The sequence below is a fragment of the Acartia tonsa genome, chromosome 12 (assembly GCF_053477335.1).
Source record: "Acartia tonsa isolate MP-2025a chromosome 12, ASM5347733v1, whole genome shotgun sequence".
In the NCBI taxonomy this organism is placed as follows: Eukaryota; Metazoa; Arthropoda; class Copepoda; order Calanoida; family Acartiidae; genus Acartia; species Acartia tonsa.
In genome coordinates, this window is record NC_137271.1 from 29138523 (window position 1) to 29156452 (window position 17930).

General features: G+C 38.2%; 1 protein-coding gene across 2 annotated transcripts in view; it reads right to left on the bottom strand.

Moving 5' to 3' along the window:
• Window positions 1–17930, bottom strand: part of LOC145333571 (uncharacterized) — a 93660-nt gene that overhangs the window by 13043 nt on the left and 62687 nt on the right. The window contains exons 8-9 of one of the 2 annotated variants that reach the window (XM_080178733.1): window positions 17062–17122; window positions 14821–14928 (exon numbers count right to left, since the gene is read on the bottom strand). In XM_080178733.1, coding sequence (XP_080034859.1) covers window positions 14821–14928; window positions 17062–17122 — 169 coding nt within the window. Of the gene's footprint in view, window positions 1–14808; window positions 14929–17061; window positions 17123–17930 lie in introns of both variants that reach the window. The other variant, XM_080178732.1, reaches the window with a different exon arrangement.

The following is a 17930-nucleotide window of genomic DNA, read 5'->3' on the forward strand; positions in this document are numbered from 1 at the left end:
GGGTCAGTCCGTACGTCCCTGCGTCCGTAACGTTAGCTTTTTCGTTAACTTAGGCATGTTAGAATTGTTCTATTGATTCCTGTATTAGTTCTGTACGATTTGGAAAGCGTATCAACCCTATAATCATTACCAGAATGTCAATACGTTTATGTTGATTTTTAACTTATATTATAAGTACAATATTAAAAGCGAAGCATCTCTATAATCAATTCCTAACAATGTCCGTTTACCCTTGAACAGTATTTTATATTTAAGAACTTTTGCAACAAATTTAGGCAAAATTTTGACAAGACTTATTTATATATATTTTACACATTCACGCTGTTTGGCTGTCACCCCGTTTCAGAGCTTTGCTTTTATGAATTTTGTCATCCTTGTTCAAATATAAATCAACTGGTTGTCAGACCATTACCGATAGACTAAGGAATTAGTAAATTATAATCAGGATGCTTCTTAGTATGGTAATAAAGTCTTTTAAATAGCAGCCGAGAAATTCACGTTTTCCCTAATAATGTTTCTAACGGACAGATGTACCGACAGACGGACGTATCATTTACAGAATAGCTTCACTATTAAAAACGGAAAGGTAACCTTTAAAGATTAAATATGTGTCTTATTAAATTAAATCAATTTTTAGTAGTTTGACTTCATAATGGTATTTAATTTATATTAATACAACTTCACAGTATCTATTTTCTAAGCTGGATTTCTCATTTGGGGCTACGAGGTGCCAAGAGTTATAAACTAATCTTGAATTATGAATACTTGAATTTAATCAGGGCCTAAATAACTTTTGGCACCTCGTAGCCCCAAGTGAGAAAAACCTTTAAACGTAAAAAATACATGTTATTTTAAGATGCAATATTAGGTGTTCTTGGATTTTAAATTACAGATTTATGACAACTTTTCTTATTTTTCTTTGCATTTTAAAGTAGAAACATCTGTATATATCAATGAAATATTGTTACATATCATTTAATCAGATTTTTACACCAATTTATTCTAGGAAAAAGTAGGAAAAGCAATGTATGATGATTTTAATGAAAAAATTAACTTTTTAAAAATATTTCTTTGACCACGTTCAGCAAAACGGCTGTATTTTGCCTAATTTTGTAGTATATAAAAAAATCTGTTGCATGGCAACTTTTGAATGGTAATACTAGCCCCTGGGACATTTAACTCAAAATTGAGGAAATTTAAAAAATGACCAAAAATCCCACTGTGGGGGGGGGGTAGAGGGAATTCTTTAAACTGACACAAACATTACTTTATCAAAAGTGATGACAATCACTCATTATATAATCTGTATACATATATGCTGTAAAAGTACAAGGTGAAGTATTGTCAAAGTAAGTATTAAATTTCACTCAATATTACAAAAGAATCAATTTTCATTTCTTTTTTTAGAATTTGATTTTTCAATAATTCTTTATATTCAATTTTATATTGTACATTAGAAACTTTAGATATAAAAATATCACATTTTACACCTCCAATATAGATATTTTTTTCCATAGTGAATTTACTAAAAATGAGAAAAATATGAAGATTTTATAATTCTAACTACAACTAAATAAAATAACAGTCTAACTAAAATGTACATATAATAATTAAACAATTATACTAAATGAAAAAAAACAAAGCAAGCTAAAAATAATAATTTGGCTAGCATTATGACAAGCTTTGATATATATTTATCTTGAGTATATAGAGTTAGTTTTAATGTTGTAATAATTACACATTATAGAAGGCAAAAAAGATTTCTTGTAAGTTTAAGTCCTACAACATGTTTAGTTGAATTATTTTGTATGCTCTAACCCTGCGGGGCCAATAGCCGCGGTAACTTTTGTGGGGCTACAGTGTACCCAATATAAACAATTAACACCTGAAAAACTACCTTTTAAAATTATTTAAAATAAAAGAAAGGGGTGGTGGGGTCTGCTCGACTAGGCACCATATTGTGTATCATCATTAAGACATGGAGCTGGCAATAGCTGATAATAAATATTGCAATTGTATGTCAACATAACAATCAAAGTTTAACATGATTTAGTATGTTTAAATCCTTGTTGTTATTGAATGGTGTTTGTACCTAATGCAAAGTTTGAATTAAGACATCTTGAAATGCACATAACTGTTCTTGCTTATCTGTAAAAATTTTATTTTAGCAAAAAAGTACCAAATGAGGTTTTTCTACATTAAGGGTCTATTTTAACGTCGTATCAGGTAGCTCTGATAATAAATTTATGCATGTTAGAATTGTCCTATTTATTACAGGCCTTGTGTAAAGATTTCGTCTGTAGGGAAGAAACTGGATAAACACTAAACCTAAATGGTTGACCTATTCAGAGAAGCTTTGTATAGGTAGAGAAAAGGTTTATAACTATTTTGGGGAAGGGTATCTCAAGGCTCCCAAGAGAAATCACCCCCCAAAAAAATTCCGAAAATTTTTCTATACCCTTCTTTTCAAAACTCAAATGGAAAATTGGGGGGGGGGGGGCAAATTCCTTCCCCACCTTAAATTAAAGACTTCTATGGTTGAAGGTGCTAGCTTTAAAAAAGAACTCTTGTTTTAAAATTTGCTATCATTGGCTATTTAAATATTTTTGCTGTTTTATTTTCCTATCCTGTTTGAGATCTGTGATGGACAAGATGAATTTTTCCGCGAAAAGAAATAAGCAATTCATTTCACAAATATTTCATAACAGAGACGTGTATTCTTATTTACACATAATAGAACTGGATTTAGAGCTTTTAAATTTCAGATCGAATGTGTATTGTGTAATACCCAATAAGAATCCAAATATTTAATCCTTATATAAAAGTAACAGGATGTCTTTCTGCCTTTAAGTGTATATGTACAGCGAAGGATTTCGCTAACTGCTGAACTATTTTGGGTGAGGATACCTCAACCAAACCTTCCAAAAATGCCCCTCAACCACTTTTTTTTTACTTTTGTTCTAAAACTAAAATTAAAAATAAAAGTCAACTTATATCCAGCCCCCCCCTCCCCCCCTCCGCAAATGGCATCTAGTAGTAAAATCATCAGCAAATCATTTCATTGTTTTACGGAAAGATTGTCCGTAAATGTTTTGCTTGTGTCAGAATTGCAAATATTTCGCAGATTATTTTGCAAACACAGACCTCTCACTTTAGATTATCCATCTATTTAAAAGCGGAGCTTTTTCAAAATTAGAGTTTAAGTGTCCATACTAGATTTTTGCACCGTTATCATATTTATCTTAAAATTTAGTCAGCAATAAGTCATTATTAGAATAGCCACACAACATTAATAATTTAATAAATCAATATGTCCAAAATTTAAACTTAAACTTTTATTTCATTGAAGTCTTTTAGATTTTTTTTACATATATATTTAAGTTTGGCTCTAATGTAATTTTTCATTCTGGTTCTTTGTTGAAAAATTGGGCAGATATCTTTGCAACTTAGGACAAATAAAACTGCCTATTAAGTCATTTTAAAGATAAAATTAACAAGGACAATTTTATGTAGCGTAATTAATTTATGCAATTAATACATTATTATTTCAAGAAAATAATTAGTTTTAACTTGCTTTGTTTTTTTTTATTATACATGCTAAAAAAAAATTTAAATAATTAACATAAACTAATTAATAATTAACAATTAATAAACTAATAAAAAGTAACAATAATTTAGCTCTATGACTAGCTACAATGTTCATAGTTCCAAGATGCTTAAAAAAACAACAACGATCACGTCCAATAGTTATGAAGCTTTAGTACAAATAGCATCGTTTTATAACAGCTTTCCGCGGATATAAAATGTACAATTTTAAGATTAAAACTGATATTATAATTGTACATTTTTATATTCGTAGAACAGTGAATATAATAGATACGATATATATCATATTTCAGTATGGCTTAGAACCTGTTCTAATCTAGCGGATATTAATCGATTTCGAAACCATTAAATATAAAAAGCCCAACAATTTGAAAATTTACATTTGCGAGAGTAGAAGAGATTGAAAGGCTCAAAATATCATTACATACGAACAGACCAATGCATACGACTTGTAAAGTATCTTCGCTACTAATAATCTAGCTATTTCACTAGCTACAATGTACATTTTATCAAGATGCATCAAAATAAAATAAAATAATATCTAAAAATGAATATGAACAGTTTATAATCAATAGTTAATAAGATCCCCATCTATAAGATAAAAGTGTTTTTGATTACTTATTATTAAAGGTTTTTAAGCAGTTTTTAAGTTTTAGGATAATTATTTTTTTAGTAAGCTTAAGCGCGGTAAAAACTGTTAATATTCATGCAAGACTTTGAAAAAATTAATAAAAAAACACACACAAAAATTTTATTGTTCATTTAATTTAATGTAATTTTTTTTATTAATAAAACTTTATCAATCATTATGAGAACAGTGTTATGTGTTTTTTAGATCAACACAAAAAGTTTTTAAATAATTTTTTAATTTTATTTTGAAATAAATTAAATGAACAATAATTAAACACTACGAAGAAAAACACTCAGAGGTAAATGTACAATGGGTGTTTTTGAGTTAAAACCAGACTTTTTAATGACATTTGTATAAATTAAAATACCTACAATATGCAATATGGATTTATTTATTTAGCGCAGCTACTCTTTAAATAACCTATTTTTATGTCCGTCGGTAGAAACTCAAAGAAAAGTCATTTTGATTTTTTGATACAAATTTTGAATAGTAAATGCTATGTGGTATCCGCCTAGGGTAAATGGCAGACACCAGAGTTCGAATAAAGACTACGGCAGTGTGAACAGACGTGGACACCTTACTATAGAGAAGCTACGCTTCTCTAGCATTCACTAGACAAGAATCAACATCTATTTCAGTTGTCACTTTATTGAAGGGTTAAAGGATACTAAAGCTATATACAACAAACAATAACTACATGGATAGGAATAAATGATCATAACATAAAAGCATTATAATACATATACAATAGTCAGTTTGGGCAATCATGATTCCCCATCCCTGGAAAGGGTGGGGGGAATTAAGAATACAGTTAACCATAATATAAATACATATGGATTAGGAATAAAGATAGTTAAAGATAAATCATACAGTAAAACATAGATAATTGCAATGGTTAGGTAGATGGCTATCCCTGTCTGGGGCAGGCAGGATAGCCCATGGAGCAGCACAATAGGTAGATAAGCATAGAGGGGTTGAGTGGTAGGTCTGGGTACTAAAGAGGGAAGGTTTGATGATTACTTGTGACAACAACAGTCTGTGTGGGGGTGATTCTATCAGGTGAGGGCAGGTTTAGATCCTTTATCCTCAGGGTTGAGGTGGTGCTGATAACTTGGTGGTTGAAGGGGAAGGTTCCGGTGCTTAAGATGGGAGAGGGAGGGGTAACACCCCTCCCTCCATTTGCAGGACAACTGAGAGATGAAATCAGTACCGTTATCTGACATATTTTCAGGTGGCTTTATAATTGTAGAATAACAGGATTTAGCTAGGTGCGTAGCATCACTATAATGTCTTGGTTTCTGCATGGTCCAGAGCTGCCGCATACCACAACTCTCCCCTCGGAAGGCTGGAGGGGTTGTCTGCACCGCCAGACTTCCGACAGTGGTTGCGGCCTTCAGTTTGTTGTCCTTGTGGGATGGGTCCGCCAGGATACCAGTTGCTGGACGGTGGTGGACTCCAGCCCTCCCCAGGTCTAACGGAATCGGCTATATCTGCTGGAGTAGCTGGTCCTGTTGGATATTCTGGCCGTTGGATGTGTACCTCTGAGGCCACCCTGGCAACCTCCAGGGGTGGCACAGCACATGAGGGGGCTTGGACCAACAGCCGCCTGGTATACACCTCTTCAGGTTTCTCCACTGGGCTGGTGGTCTCCATCGTGTTGGTCACCTTGCTGCTGGCAGGCTGGCTACTGGATGCAGGCGCAGTTTCTTCGCCCTCGGGGCTGGTCAGGTTCATTCGGCTTCCAGGGTCTCTGTCAACGCGGGCAGGTGGTGGTTGCCATACTGTAGGAGCGTTGCCTCCTTCAGGCTCATTCTGGACATTGGCAGGGTGGTGCCTGGCAGTCCGACCTGCGGGGTAGGGAAAGGTAACAGTCCATCCTTTATGCCGGAGGCTGTCTTGGATCTGCAAGGGTGGCTCCGCTCTAGTTGGCTGGGAGACAGGCCCATCCACGGACACTGCTGCTGGTGGACTGGAGGCACAAGGCTCCGGATTTCCTCCCCTAGCCTGAAGGGGTCCAGGCACATTGTCTCCATCTTGGGTAGACATAATTGTTGGGGATCCTCTACTTCTATGGTTAGGCTCGGCACTTGGCGCATCTAGCTGTGTTACTCCCCAGGCAGCGGTCAAAGCTTCTTCAGTTTGGCTGGTAATGGCTGATACCCTGGCTCCTGGGGCAGATGCAGGGGGCGCAGGCAAGTTTGGCCCAGCCCAAACTTCCTGGTACACCAGTGCAATACAATTACCCTGGCTTGGTTGAGGGAGGTAGACAGCTGGATGCAGTTGAGGGTGAGGGACAGCTGGACTCTCCCTGCTGGCTGGGGGCTCTGGCTGGCTGGGGGTGACGGGTGTCACCCCTTCCTCTGGGGCTGCGGGCTCATTCCGGGGTCCAGGTATCTCGGTGGCGGCGACGGTTGTCGCCCCAGGCACCAGTGTGGGGGCGCTGGATAGCACCCCCCAGTCTTCACAGGGGTCCAGGTCTCTCGGTGGCGGCGACGGTTGTCGCCCCAGGCACCAGCGTGGGGCGCTGGATAGCACCCCCCAGTCTTCACAGGTGGCGGCGACGGTTGTCGCCCCAGACATCAGCTTGGTGGTGCAGGGAAGCACCTCTCGTTCCTTCCAGGTGGCGACGCCGGTTGGCGTCCCATACATCGACTCAGACTCGCTGGCTAGCGCCTCTTGCCTCTCCCACTCGGCGGCCGCCAGGGCCTCCTCGTACACCGTCCCGGTGGCGCTGGGTAACGCCCCTCGGCTCTTGCTGGGGGTGACAGGGGTTACGGACACCGGTCCCCTGTGGTTGCGGCTGAGGTCCAGGCCAACCCGGTTGGGTTCAGCCGCTCCTCCCAGCACGTTGATCCTGGCCACCATGGTCCCAATCTGAGACACAGACTCCTGGGTAGCCGCGGCCCCAGCGGCGGCAGCTAGTTGGGGTGACGGCTGGGCATCTCCCTCCAGGTGGACCTGGGTGGCAGACTGGTTGCATGCAGGTTGTTGGGCGGCCTGGTGTTTCTTCATTGCCCGGTCCCAACCGGTTCTACACTTGGCGGCTGTGTGGCCGTTGAAGCGGCAGCGCCCCTTCGTCCAGCTGGGTCCCATCAGGCCGGCTTCCCCAGGGTGTATCAACCTGCCAGGTCTCTCCTCCTCCAGTTGGGGCACCAGCTGACAAACAGGGTCTCCCCTACTAGGGGTCAGGCGGTGCTGGGCTGCTTGTGGTGGCTCCTTGGTTACATCCAGCCTCCTCCCCATACACACAGGTTCCTTCCATCCAACAGCGGCTCTCCTCCCCTGGGTGGCGAGGCCAGCCTCGGCCTTAGCTTCTGCAGGTGCTTCTCCACATGAGGGATCCTGCCTCTGGGTATGCCAGGTGGTTGGTAGCAAAGGCCGTTGATGGTGCCAGTCGGACAGGGGGCTATGATCTCTGGGGGGTACCTGTGGCCAGTGTGTGGACAGGTACCCACAGGTGGACCAGCAAGGCCCAGAAGATGCCATACTGATGGTAGCCACCTGAGTTGGGCCAGAGTTGCCAGCTGGTATTGCGTCCCTGCCAGGCTCCGTCAGCTGCTGGTGGGGAGCCCCTGCGGTGGTTCTGGTTTTGGCAAGGGGTGGCCTGCTTATTGACTTCCCTGGTTGGAGCTCTGCATCCTGGTGGGCCTCCATCTTCAGCAGCATGGGGGAACTTGGCTGGGACATGTGCAGTGGTTCAACAGAGTAGCGGCATCTGGTCTTGGAGTGTGGGGGAACAGCCTCACTGCTGCTGGTCAACCCTGCTCCCTCCGTGCTGGGTAAAGTCTTCCACTGCAGCAGGTCACCAGTCCCCATCCTTAGGCCGGTCCCCAGTCGTTCCATGCCTGGGGGCTCCCAGGGAGGCTTGGGTGGCGGCTCCCCCACCCCCAGGTACGCGTCGGGCATCTGGGTGAAGAGCCTATTCCCCTGGGACAGCTCCCCATCCTCCAGCTTGGTGAGGCCAGCGCCAGGGAGGACCTTTCCACCCCAGAAACAGGTGGTACTGGCCCTGGGGCTGGGCCCCGTTGGAGTCTCAGTTCTGGTGGTAGTGTCCATCTTGGGGCTGGCCACTAAGTCTCTGAAGCTTGTCACCTTCTCATTAGGCTCAGTTGCATCGTTCAACACCCCCAGGAGGACACCTACAGGTTCAGCAATCCCCAGTCCAGTATTGCTATTTCTCGTGCGTTGAGCACCAACTGAACAGGAGCTGTGCAGCGGACATTCAGTCACCCTTCCAGACAAGGGCATCTCAGGGACCAGGGGTCTGTGACCTGGCATGTGTTTGATGTTCACTGTACTCAACACAGTAGGCCAAAGTAATAACAGAAGTAGTATCTTGTAGATATAGAAGCAGAGTAGAGTAGCCGCGCCGCAAGGAGGTTCGAGCCGGCTCACCCCTAGTATAAATACTATAGCTGTGTAATTAGGGTGGTAGTCCACGTAGCCGTAGGCTCGGTCCTCCTGGCTCAAGAGTTTCTGTGGCTGGCGCGCCCCCATGATAAGTAGCAGGGGGTTGGTCTGTTGGTGCCAGCGTCTTGTTTAACTGTTGAGCCTGAGTTGTTCTCCCTTCCAGTATAGCTCTTGATTTCTGTGGTAACCAGCGGATCTTAGCTTAAAGGTAACAGGGAATATGTTAGGCATCCACAGATGTCTCTAGGAGCGTATCCGCTAGTAGATATATGGATAGGTAGGCTATCTATATATATACATGGCTACACGCCCATATATATATATATACGTGTATAGGAATATCCCCAGAGCTAGCTAGCTTTTCCTCCTTGCTCCAAAAAAAATCACGCTTCCTCTGTATATAGTTCACAACTATGAGGGTCGATGGTCCAGGTACACACCACCACTGTCCAGTGTGGGGCATCAAGTCAGGCTATGTCCACAGGGTGGGCGTACTTTCGTTCAGTTACCATATCAGTTTCCAGTGTTGTTTGGTGAGGTTAGTATTCACTTGCTTGTACCCAGGCTACAAAAAAAAAAACAACATTATTTATCACTTGGGTATTTATATATACATATATTTGTTTCACTAACCACTCAGCTTTGAAGTAGGGTTGGCAGGGCTAGGAGATGTTGAGGGTCTGAGCGGGTTTAAGGAACTGGTTTAGTTTTCCTTATCACACTGTAGACAGGGAGGGAGGAGCTTGCAAGTTTTTCTCCTAAAAAAATATCTCTGTTGTATGCTATAGAGTGGCCCCTCTCCTGTGTGGGTGTGTGTGTGTGTGTGTGTGTGCGTGAAATCTCCTTTCCGTGCAGCGCGCTTACGCACCGTCAATCCGCGCACACAGATAAAACGCGCACTTGTCCCTCAACTCGCTCTCTCGTTGGTCCGCTTTGTCCGTTGAACTTATGATATTTTCCGCACTCTGTTGCGCTACCCGTGAATGGCGCTTTGTGTTCCCGGTCGCTAGCCCCACACTACCGACGGACTTAGTCTAGTGTGGGTAGGGGGGAGCGCGTGAGGGGACGGGGGTAACCCCGTCCGTTCCCCCTGTGAGGGAGGGGGGTAACTGTGTGCTGGTGTAATAGTGCCTTTTCTTCTTAATCCTAGGCTTATCTATTATATCACCCTGATTGTATTTGCCTTCAATGGAGAGGGGCTCCTCCCTTTCCCTTGGAATAAGGGGTGTATTGTTGTTGTGCTATAGGCTTGAGGTGATTTGATTGTATATCAGGGTCTTTATTATATTACATCTAGCTTCTATTTTTGTCCTTATCACAATTGCATAACAGATTTGTTTACTAACCCTGTCCTATTTTTAGCTGTTATCACAATACACAATAAATCCAAGCCTGTTCTATTTTTAGATTTATCACAACACAACAATTTGTTTGCCAAGCTTTGCTCATAAATCTATTGTTTAGCCATCACACCAGGGTGGTAATCCCTGCAATGTGACATAATATCTGTTTTTTCTAGATGGGTGGCTGCGTTGTAGCCTCTCAGGATACTTGGAGTTGACGTAGTTTTTCTCTGTTCTGGTGCACTACACTCGTATGTTGGCTCGCAGCTTGCAGCTATGTGGCGTGTTTCAGCCTATCGGCGGCAGGGAATGTCCCGTCCTGCTAGCGCCGCTTGCAGCTATGTGGCGTGTTTCAGCCTATCGGCGGCAGGGAATGTCCCGTCCTGCTAGCGCCGCTTATCCAAATCCAGCTGATGGCGGCAGGGAATGTCCCGTCCTGCTAGCGCCACTGGTTCGGATCCTGCTATCTCTTGCAGTAAAATTGGCCTATTTTCAGCCGTTTACACTTATTTGGCTTGTTTCAGCCGGTCCGCAGGCCTGTTTCAGCCTTTTGAGCGCTCAATTCTCCGTTAGATGTCGGCGCTTCTCGCGGTTCTTCATCAAGTTTCACTTCCACAACTGCCGGATGCAGAGTTAGACTTGCTGTCCAGGGTGGGTAATTCAGGTTGCTTGTGTCAGTTTTGCCAGTTTCACTGCTGGGAGTACCTTAGCCTCAGATGCGCGTCTGCTCTACACTTGTGGTTCGCCGTAATCTCACACAGCTGTCACCAAAAGTTGTGGTATCCGCCTAGGGTAAATGGCAGACACCAGAGTTCGAATAAAGACTACGGCAGTGTGAACAGACGTGGACACCTTACTATAGAGAAGCTACGCTTCTCTAGCATTCACTAGACAAGAATCAACATCTATTTCAGTTGTCACTTTATTGAAGGGTTAAAGGATACTAAAGCTATATACAACAAACAATAACTACATGGATAGGAATAAATGATCATAACATAAAAGCATTATAATACATATACAATAGTCAGTTTGGGCAATCATGATTCCCCATCCCTGGAAAGGGTGGGGGGAATTAAGAATACAGTTAACCATAATATAAATACATATGGATTAGGAATAAAGATAGTTAAAGATAAATCATACAGTAAAACATAGATAATTGCAATGGTTAGGTAGATGGCTATCCCTGTCTGGGGCAGGCAGGATAGCCCATGGAGCAGCACAATAGGTAGATAAGCATAGAGGGGTTGAGTGGTAGGTCTGGGTACTAAAGAGGGAAGGTTTGATGATTACTTGTGACAACAACAGTCTGTGTGGGGGTGATTCTATCAGGTGAGGGCAGGTTTAGATCCTTTATCCTCAGGGTTGAGGTGGTGCTGATAACTTGGTGGTTGAAGGGGAAGGTTCCGGTGCTTAAGATGGGAGAGGGAGGGGTAACACCCCTCCCTCCATTTGCAGGACAACTGAGAGATGAAATCAGTACCGTTATCTGACATATTTTCAGGTGGCTTTATAATTGTAGAATAACAGGATTTAGCTAGGTGCGTAGCATCACTATAATGTCTTGGTTTCTGCATGGTCCAGAGCTGCCGCATACCACAGCTACATGATTCGTTTTCTGGGCAAATTTAGCAGGGATCTAAAGGGATATGACAATTCCCGATAAATTGTTGTACATCCCCAATGATAACAGACAAAATTACTCCTTCTTTGGATTAACATTGTTTAATTTTATTGAAAAGTTAGGACATTCATTTAAATGAAAAAAACAATCAAAATTCAATAAAAGTCCCCAAAGTTTTTTTAAAGCCATCAAATAAGATAACGTTACAATAAAACTTTGGTCCTTTCCATGAATTTGTTTTATAAATAATTATTCCTATCAGTAAATGTAAAGAAAGTCCTAAATGTTGAATTAAATTCTAAAATTCTTACAACAGTTACGGACAAAGGGATAAGTTTATGTCTTATTTTATTGTGTTTAAAACTTAAATTATTTCAGGGATCTTAAGGAGTAAGACAATTTCATAATTTGATGTACATCCCAAATGATGTAATACTAAATTATCACTTTTTTATTAAAATTATTGGGGGAAAAGTTTGGACACATCTAGGTTTGAACTATTCAATTAAATTTAAAAAAAACACCTAAAGTTTTTAGCCAACTGATAAGATAACGTGGTTATTAAACTTTAGGTGCCAGTTTAATTTACAGAGTCCAATGTCCTCTCCCTTACAGAATAAATTCAGAATATGTTGGGAAGAAAATAAATTTATCTTCTTATTATCATCTATCCATAAAACCAAGAGAGAATCATTTAAAATTTAATTCCTAGACATATTAGAAGGGGGAAAACACATATTTAAGGATTTTAATTCATTAGGATCTTGTAATTTTTGTGTTCATAATTAAGGGGAAAATAAAATTCTAATCAAACTTTACCCCTTTCTTACTTTCACATCGTATTATAGACAGCTTTACGCGGATTATACAATGAAAGATTAGAACCAGCTTTGTTAACTCAAAGGGGCCGAAGGCCCAGACTGATAAAACAAATATTCGTTGAAAATTGTTTGTAATACGATGCTATTTATGTTTTTTTTAGATTTCTGAAAACCGGTTCTAATCTAGCGGATATTAATCGGTTTAGAAGCCATTCTTGAATATCTGTTCCTATCCGTGATTGTCTGTGTATACAAGGACTTCTAATCAATACTCATAGAAGAGTTTAGAATTATCATGAGACTACTCAAAAAGGGAAGAGTAAGTTTTACAATATTGCGTAAAGTTGTGAGTAAGATACAAGTCAAAGCCGCTTATTAAGTCTAAATGTTCTAAAAGTTGAACAACTTTACGCAATATTGTGCAGGCTACTATTCCCTATAATTCAATTTAATAAGCTTCTAATGATAAACCTTCGAATTAAGCAACTTATCATGGGAAAAAATAACAGAAAATTAAAATTTCATCTAATTTTATTATATTTTTAACATAGTTTTTTTTGTTGTTGCCATTTTAAGCTTCACAGAAATAGAAAACTTAACTTGCTCAGTGGTTCAAAGTATGGCCTAGTATAAATGAATTATTTAATTTTTTTCTTTACTATTGTTCAATTCTCTGTGTATATAGGGACATCTAATTAATACTTTAATACCCATTCTCAGACAAAAGAAGGAAATAAAATTAAACATTTTTATTTGCTTTTTGTCTTCATTATTTTGCTAAACATCCTTTTCCTTTTGTATAACCTTATACGGGGGAGGATGCAATTAATGGTCCATTTTGACCTAAAACGTCCAAAGGAGGAGGGTGAATGAGTAACAAACCCCTTCCTTTCCATTAAATTTCCTAAAACTAAAAACTTAAGAGATGGGTACCTCCCCCCTTTCTCTGAATTTTTATAGCGCTATGTGCCATGGATTTTTTTTACCAAATTGTGGGATTTAATCCCACCAAAAAATTCAACGCAATTTTTTTCTCGATGTAAAAAATACCCCAATATTAAGATTTTTACACTTTTTACACAAAATGTTTGACGTCTTTGAAAGCCGCTACCACTTTTTTACTTAATTTAGAAGTTGCGCTATTTATGGAGTTATTATCCTTGTTTTATTTTTCTTTCTATGTATTTTTTTAGTTTTCCCTTCTTTTTATAAAAATAATCTATAATACCATAACTTTGAAAATACACGAAACCATAATACAAAAATAATATTTTATCTGCTAAAAGTTTTCTAGAACACGATGCATTATTTATCTCCGGCTAGTTCTACAAAAGTTGAAGAGAGATGCAGAAATAAAAGAAATAAATAGTTGTTGCTCAACAGTTTTAACTCAAAATAAAAGAAAATATTGGCCGACTTTAGAGGAATATCTTGTATTTGATGCTTTCTGAAGTCACAGTGTCAGATTAGCAATAAAATTTGCATGCTTGAGTATTCATACAAAACAGTCAATAAAAAATCTTCTAAAATCTTTTCAAGTTTTCAATATGTCTAGTACATTCAATAGTAGAGAAGATTTTTAAAACTCAAAAATAAAAAAAATCTATTCTTATTTATTGTTCTTAAAGTTTGAAAAAAGCCTGTGTACAGTAACTTTCGAGGCAACGCCTCTTAAGGGGCGTATTTTCACAGTAGCTTTTATACTATTTCTACTATTCTATTTACTGTGTAACCCCTCAGGGCAATCACCTAACCTAACCTAATCTAAAATAACTTATAAAAAGCTACTGTAAAAATAAGAAGAAACGCCCTTTAAGAGGCGATGCCACGAAAGGGACTATACAAAAAAGCCATTACTGACTCTTTATCCGGAAATGGTAATTAGCAGCCGAATTTTTAAGTGCTTTACCATTCTAATTCATAACCCCAGCATATATTTTGTATCATATCTCTAAATTGCACTTTGATATGATGTCTAACCAACAGAATAGAGATACAGAGTTGCTGTGCTCGTAAAATATTCTTTCACATATTTACTCTAATTGCTTTAAATGTTTTAGAACTGTTTTGTATGAACCTGGATGCCTATAAAGTTTCCTAATCTAGATGACACTATTTGCAAATTTATCTTTTATTCCTTCAGATTGGGGATCAAATAAAAAGTGTAAAAATTACACTTTTCACATTTATTTGAATGCATGCATATCAGTTTTCATAACTCAATTGAAATTTGCTGAATATTTAAATTTTCCAGGCAGTGTGAACAATTTTTATTGCGATAAAGTTGCAAAAGTGCTCTATATCTACAAAATTAAAGAAAAAAGGGGTGTCGGCCAATATCATTCTTTTTTTGCATACAGGGGTTCACACCTCAACACCAACCATTGACTCCAGCGTGGTATCCTTTCCATGAATGTGGGGGCTGGTAGCCGTACTGTGGTTAGATAAGATATCATCATCATCATGGTACCATGGTAATCGCTCTGTCACCTGAATTATAAAATTATATAAAACATAAAGTTGTCGTATTTGTCTGAAGGAAAGTCGTCATCTTATTTCCAAACATCGTCTTTGATTAAATAATTTACAGTAATTTTGAATGAATAAGTTAGCTGATGGATTAACTAATACTGTAAAAGACATCAATATTATCATGACGGTCAACACTAAGTCACCTGAATTTAGATTTTTTCTAATTGAACAGTAAAGTTGTCTTAAACTGTTACAAACAAAAGTCTTCTTTAATGATTAAAGGTAAGTTATAAATCTTCTGTACAGTTAACCTGAATGGATTGACTGTTTATAACCTATGTTATGGAAGTAAAAAAATGGCTTTGAATTGTTTGATATAGTATAGTCTTTGAGGGTTCGTGCATAACCAAGAAGAGCTATATCAAGACATTAGAAATCAACACTATTTTATTTTAAGTTTGGCAGGTGTTCCAAATTAAGAAAATAAACTTTCGGAGTCATTTAAAAAAAAAAGATAGTGACTAAAACAGCCTTTAATACTTAATTTTTAGCTCATGAGTAGTTGTGACAACTTTTTTATGGTAGTAAATAAATACAAAAAGTTGAACATAATCTCAAATTTAGCCAGTGCCAGTGCGACAACATCCATAAATAGTAATTTAAAAAAATGAAGATAAAAAAATTTTTTTTGAAATAAAAAAATCTATGTGAATTTTAAAAAAAATCAACTCTCACATTACATTTTAAACACAAATAACTTTTACAATTTGTTAGGTTATCAACTGCATTGTACCTAATCGCTCAAGGAATTATAATTACAAAAAAAAGGATAAATAAAACTGTGAAACTTTAATGTCTAATAAGACAGACAGATGGACAGTCAGATAAATCCTAAATTTAGAAAAGTTTTGTTTAAAAAAAATGTTCTAGAATCTGCGTTATCAAAAGTGTAAATGATCCCATAAACTCTATTTTACGACAATCTCATAAATGTGGCGGGTTGGGACACAGAATAAATTTAGGAGAAAGGATGACAACATCCAAAATGAAGCGAAACACAAAATCATGGATGGACTAACCGACAAGGTGAATTAAAGAGCAGATGTTAATTAATCACTAGAGGAACTTGAGGTGGTTGGGGGTTAAAATCGACCCCCCCCCTTCCATTTCTTATTTTAAGTTTTCAAAAGAAAAAAGTAAAATTCCCCCTCCAAAAAATTTTTTGTTTTAGTATTAAACCTTACCTACAGGTCCTATGAGAAGCTACATTGTAACGGAGAACCACGCTGGTTCAGCGGTTAGCAAGATCCTTCGGTAAAGACAGACAGACAAAGATCCTGTTTATTTTAAAGTTATTTATTCTCCTATTGTTTTAAAACTTATACCGTGTCCTTAATGGACTTACACATACTTCCACACAGACACAAATGCACACACACACACACACATATACACTTACACACACACAGACACAAATGCACACACACACACACACACACATATATACATTTGCACACACACAGACACAAATGCACACACACACACACACATATACACTTACACACACACCCTCACAACAAAATATGAAATCATTGTAAAAAGAAAATATTTTATTTATAATTTAACTTTTGAAACCTTTTGTTTGTTTCAAAACATCTCCTTAAAGGATTTGAGATAATTTTAGACATTAGATGAAAAATTGTTTTTATTAGAAAAAGAATGCTTTTATAACAAGGATGATGTCATTTAATTCAAGAGGAAAACATTAAATATCTATTAAAGCATGAAGCATAAAGTTCAAGTTACTTATTGGCCAGAGGAATCTTCATATGAAAAATTTGGAGCCAAATAAATTAAGCGATGCTCTTTATAGTTCATATAAAAAATGGATAAATTAAGCAACTTTTGGCCGAAGTATTCCTAATGACGTCATATTAGAATTATGGACTATTCTAATATGACGTCATTCAGGATGTTTCGTCCAAAAGTTTTTTAATTTATTCACTTTTTATGGGCAATATAAAAGGCTTTAAATTAAAAACATTCTTAATATTTAAAGAATTATTATTAATGCTTATTGTTAAGGGAAATTTCAATCAAAAAAGAGACGGAGCGACGGACGAACAGTCATTGTTAGTTGATAAAGCTTACCTTTTCTATGTGTTTCCTAAGACTTGATATAGATTTTCTAATAAGCAGTAAAACTATTAACCTAAAACAAATTAATAAATTATGTATATCACGTTAAATTGACATTAAAACACTAGAGGGAAAATTGTTAAATAACAGTATGTCCCCATCCCAAGGACCTTGTGCCCACTCTCAATTGGGTCTTTAAAAAATCAACCTATAGTGTCGGGAATATTAACAACGCCAAGTAGCAGAAAACAAATTGCTATCAGATGATAAAGGTCCTCGGAAAAGTATGACAGGTAGTTACCTGTATGTGTATATACAACTATACTATATCTGTTTTAAGGACAGCTATAAAAATGTATTTTGTATGAATTATTACAATAAGCTTATGATATTGAACAAGATAACCACTTCTTCAGATTAAAATCAAAGGTTAAAAAGTGTGGATACTCCTAGTTTAGAACTAACCAATGAAAATTTAATAAAAGTTCCCAAAGTTATTGAGTCAACGATAACTTTGTTACAGACGAATAATCCGACCCTAACTGTATGAAAGTTTCAGTTAAAAAAATACCAAGAAAGTCTTTTTGTAAGACAGAAAGATATTGAAAATCATAAAAAATCCAATTAACAAATAAGTACATAAATCATTATGTATGAAAGCGTAATTATATGTTAATTAGAAATTAACACATACAAACTTTACTAAAATGTCTTTTTTGTTATACGTACAAGTAACTTATTTATTCAAACTCAGGGGCTGCCATTCAGCCAATTGCCGAAATTGCCGAAAATTAAATATTTTGTTGGAGTAATGTTGGAGAGAAACTAGTAACTGAAAGGGAAGTGGGTAAGAAGGGGATAAAAAAGGAAGGGGTTGAGGG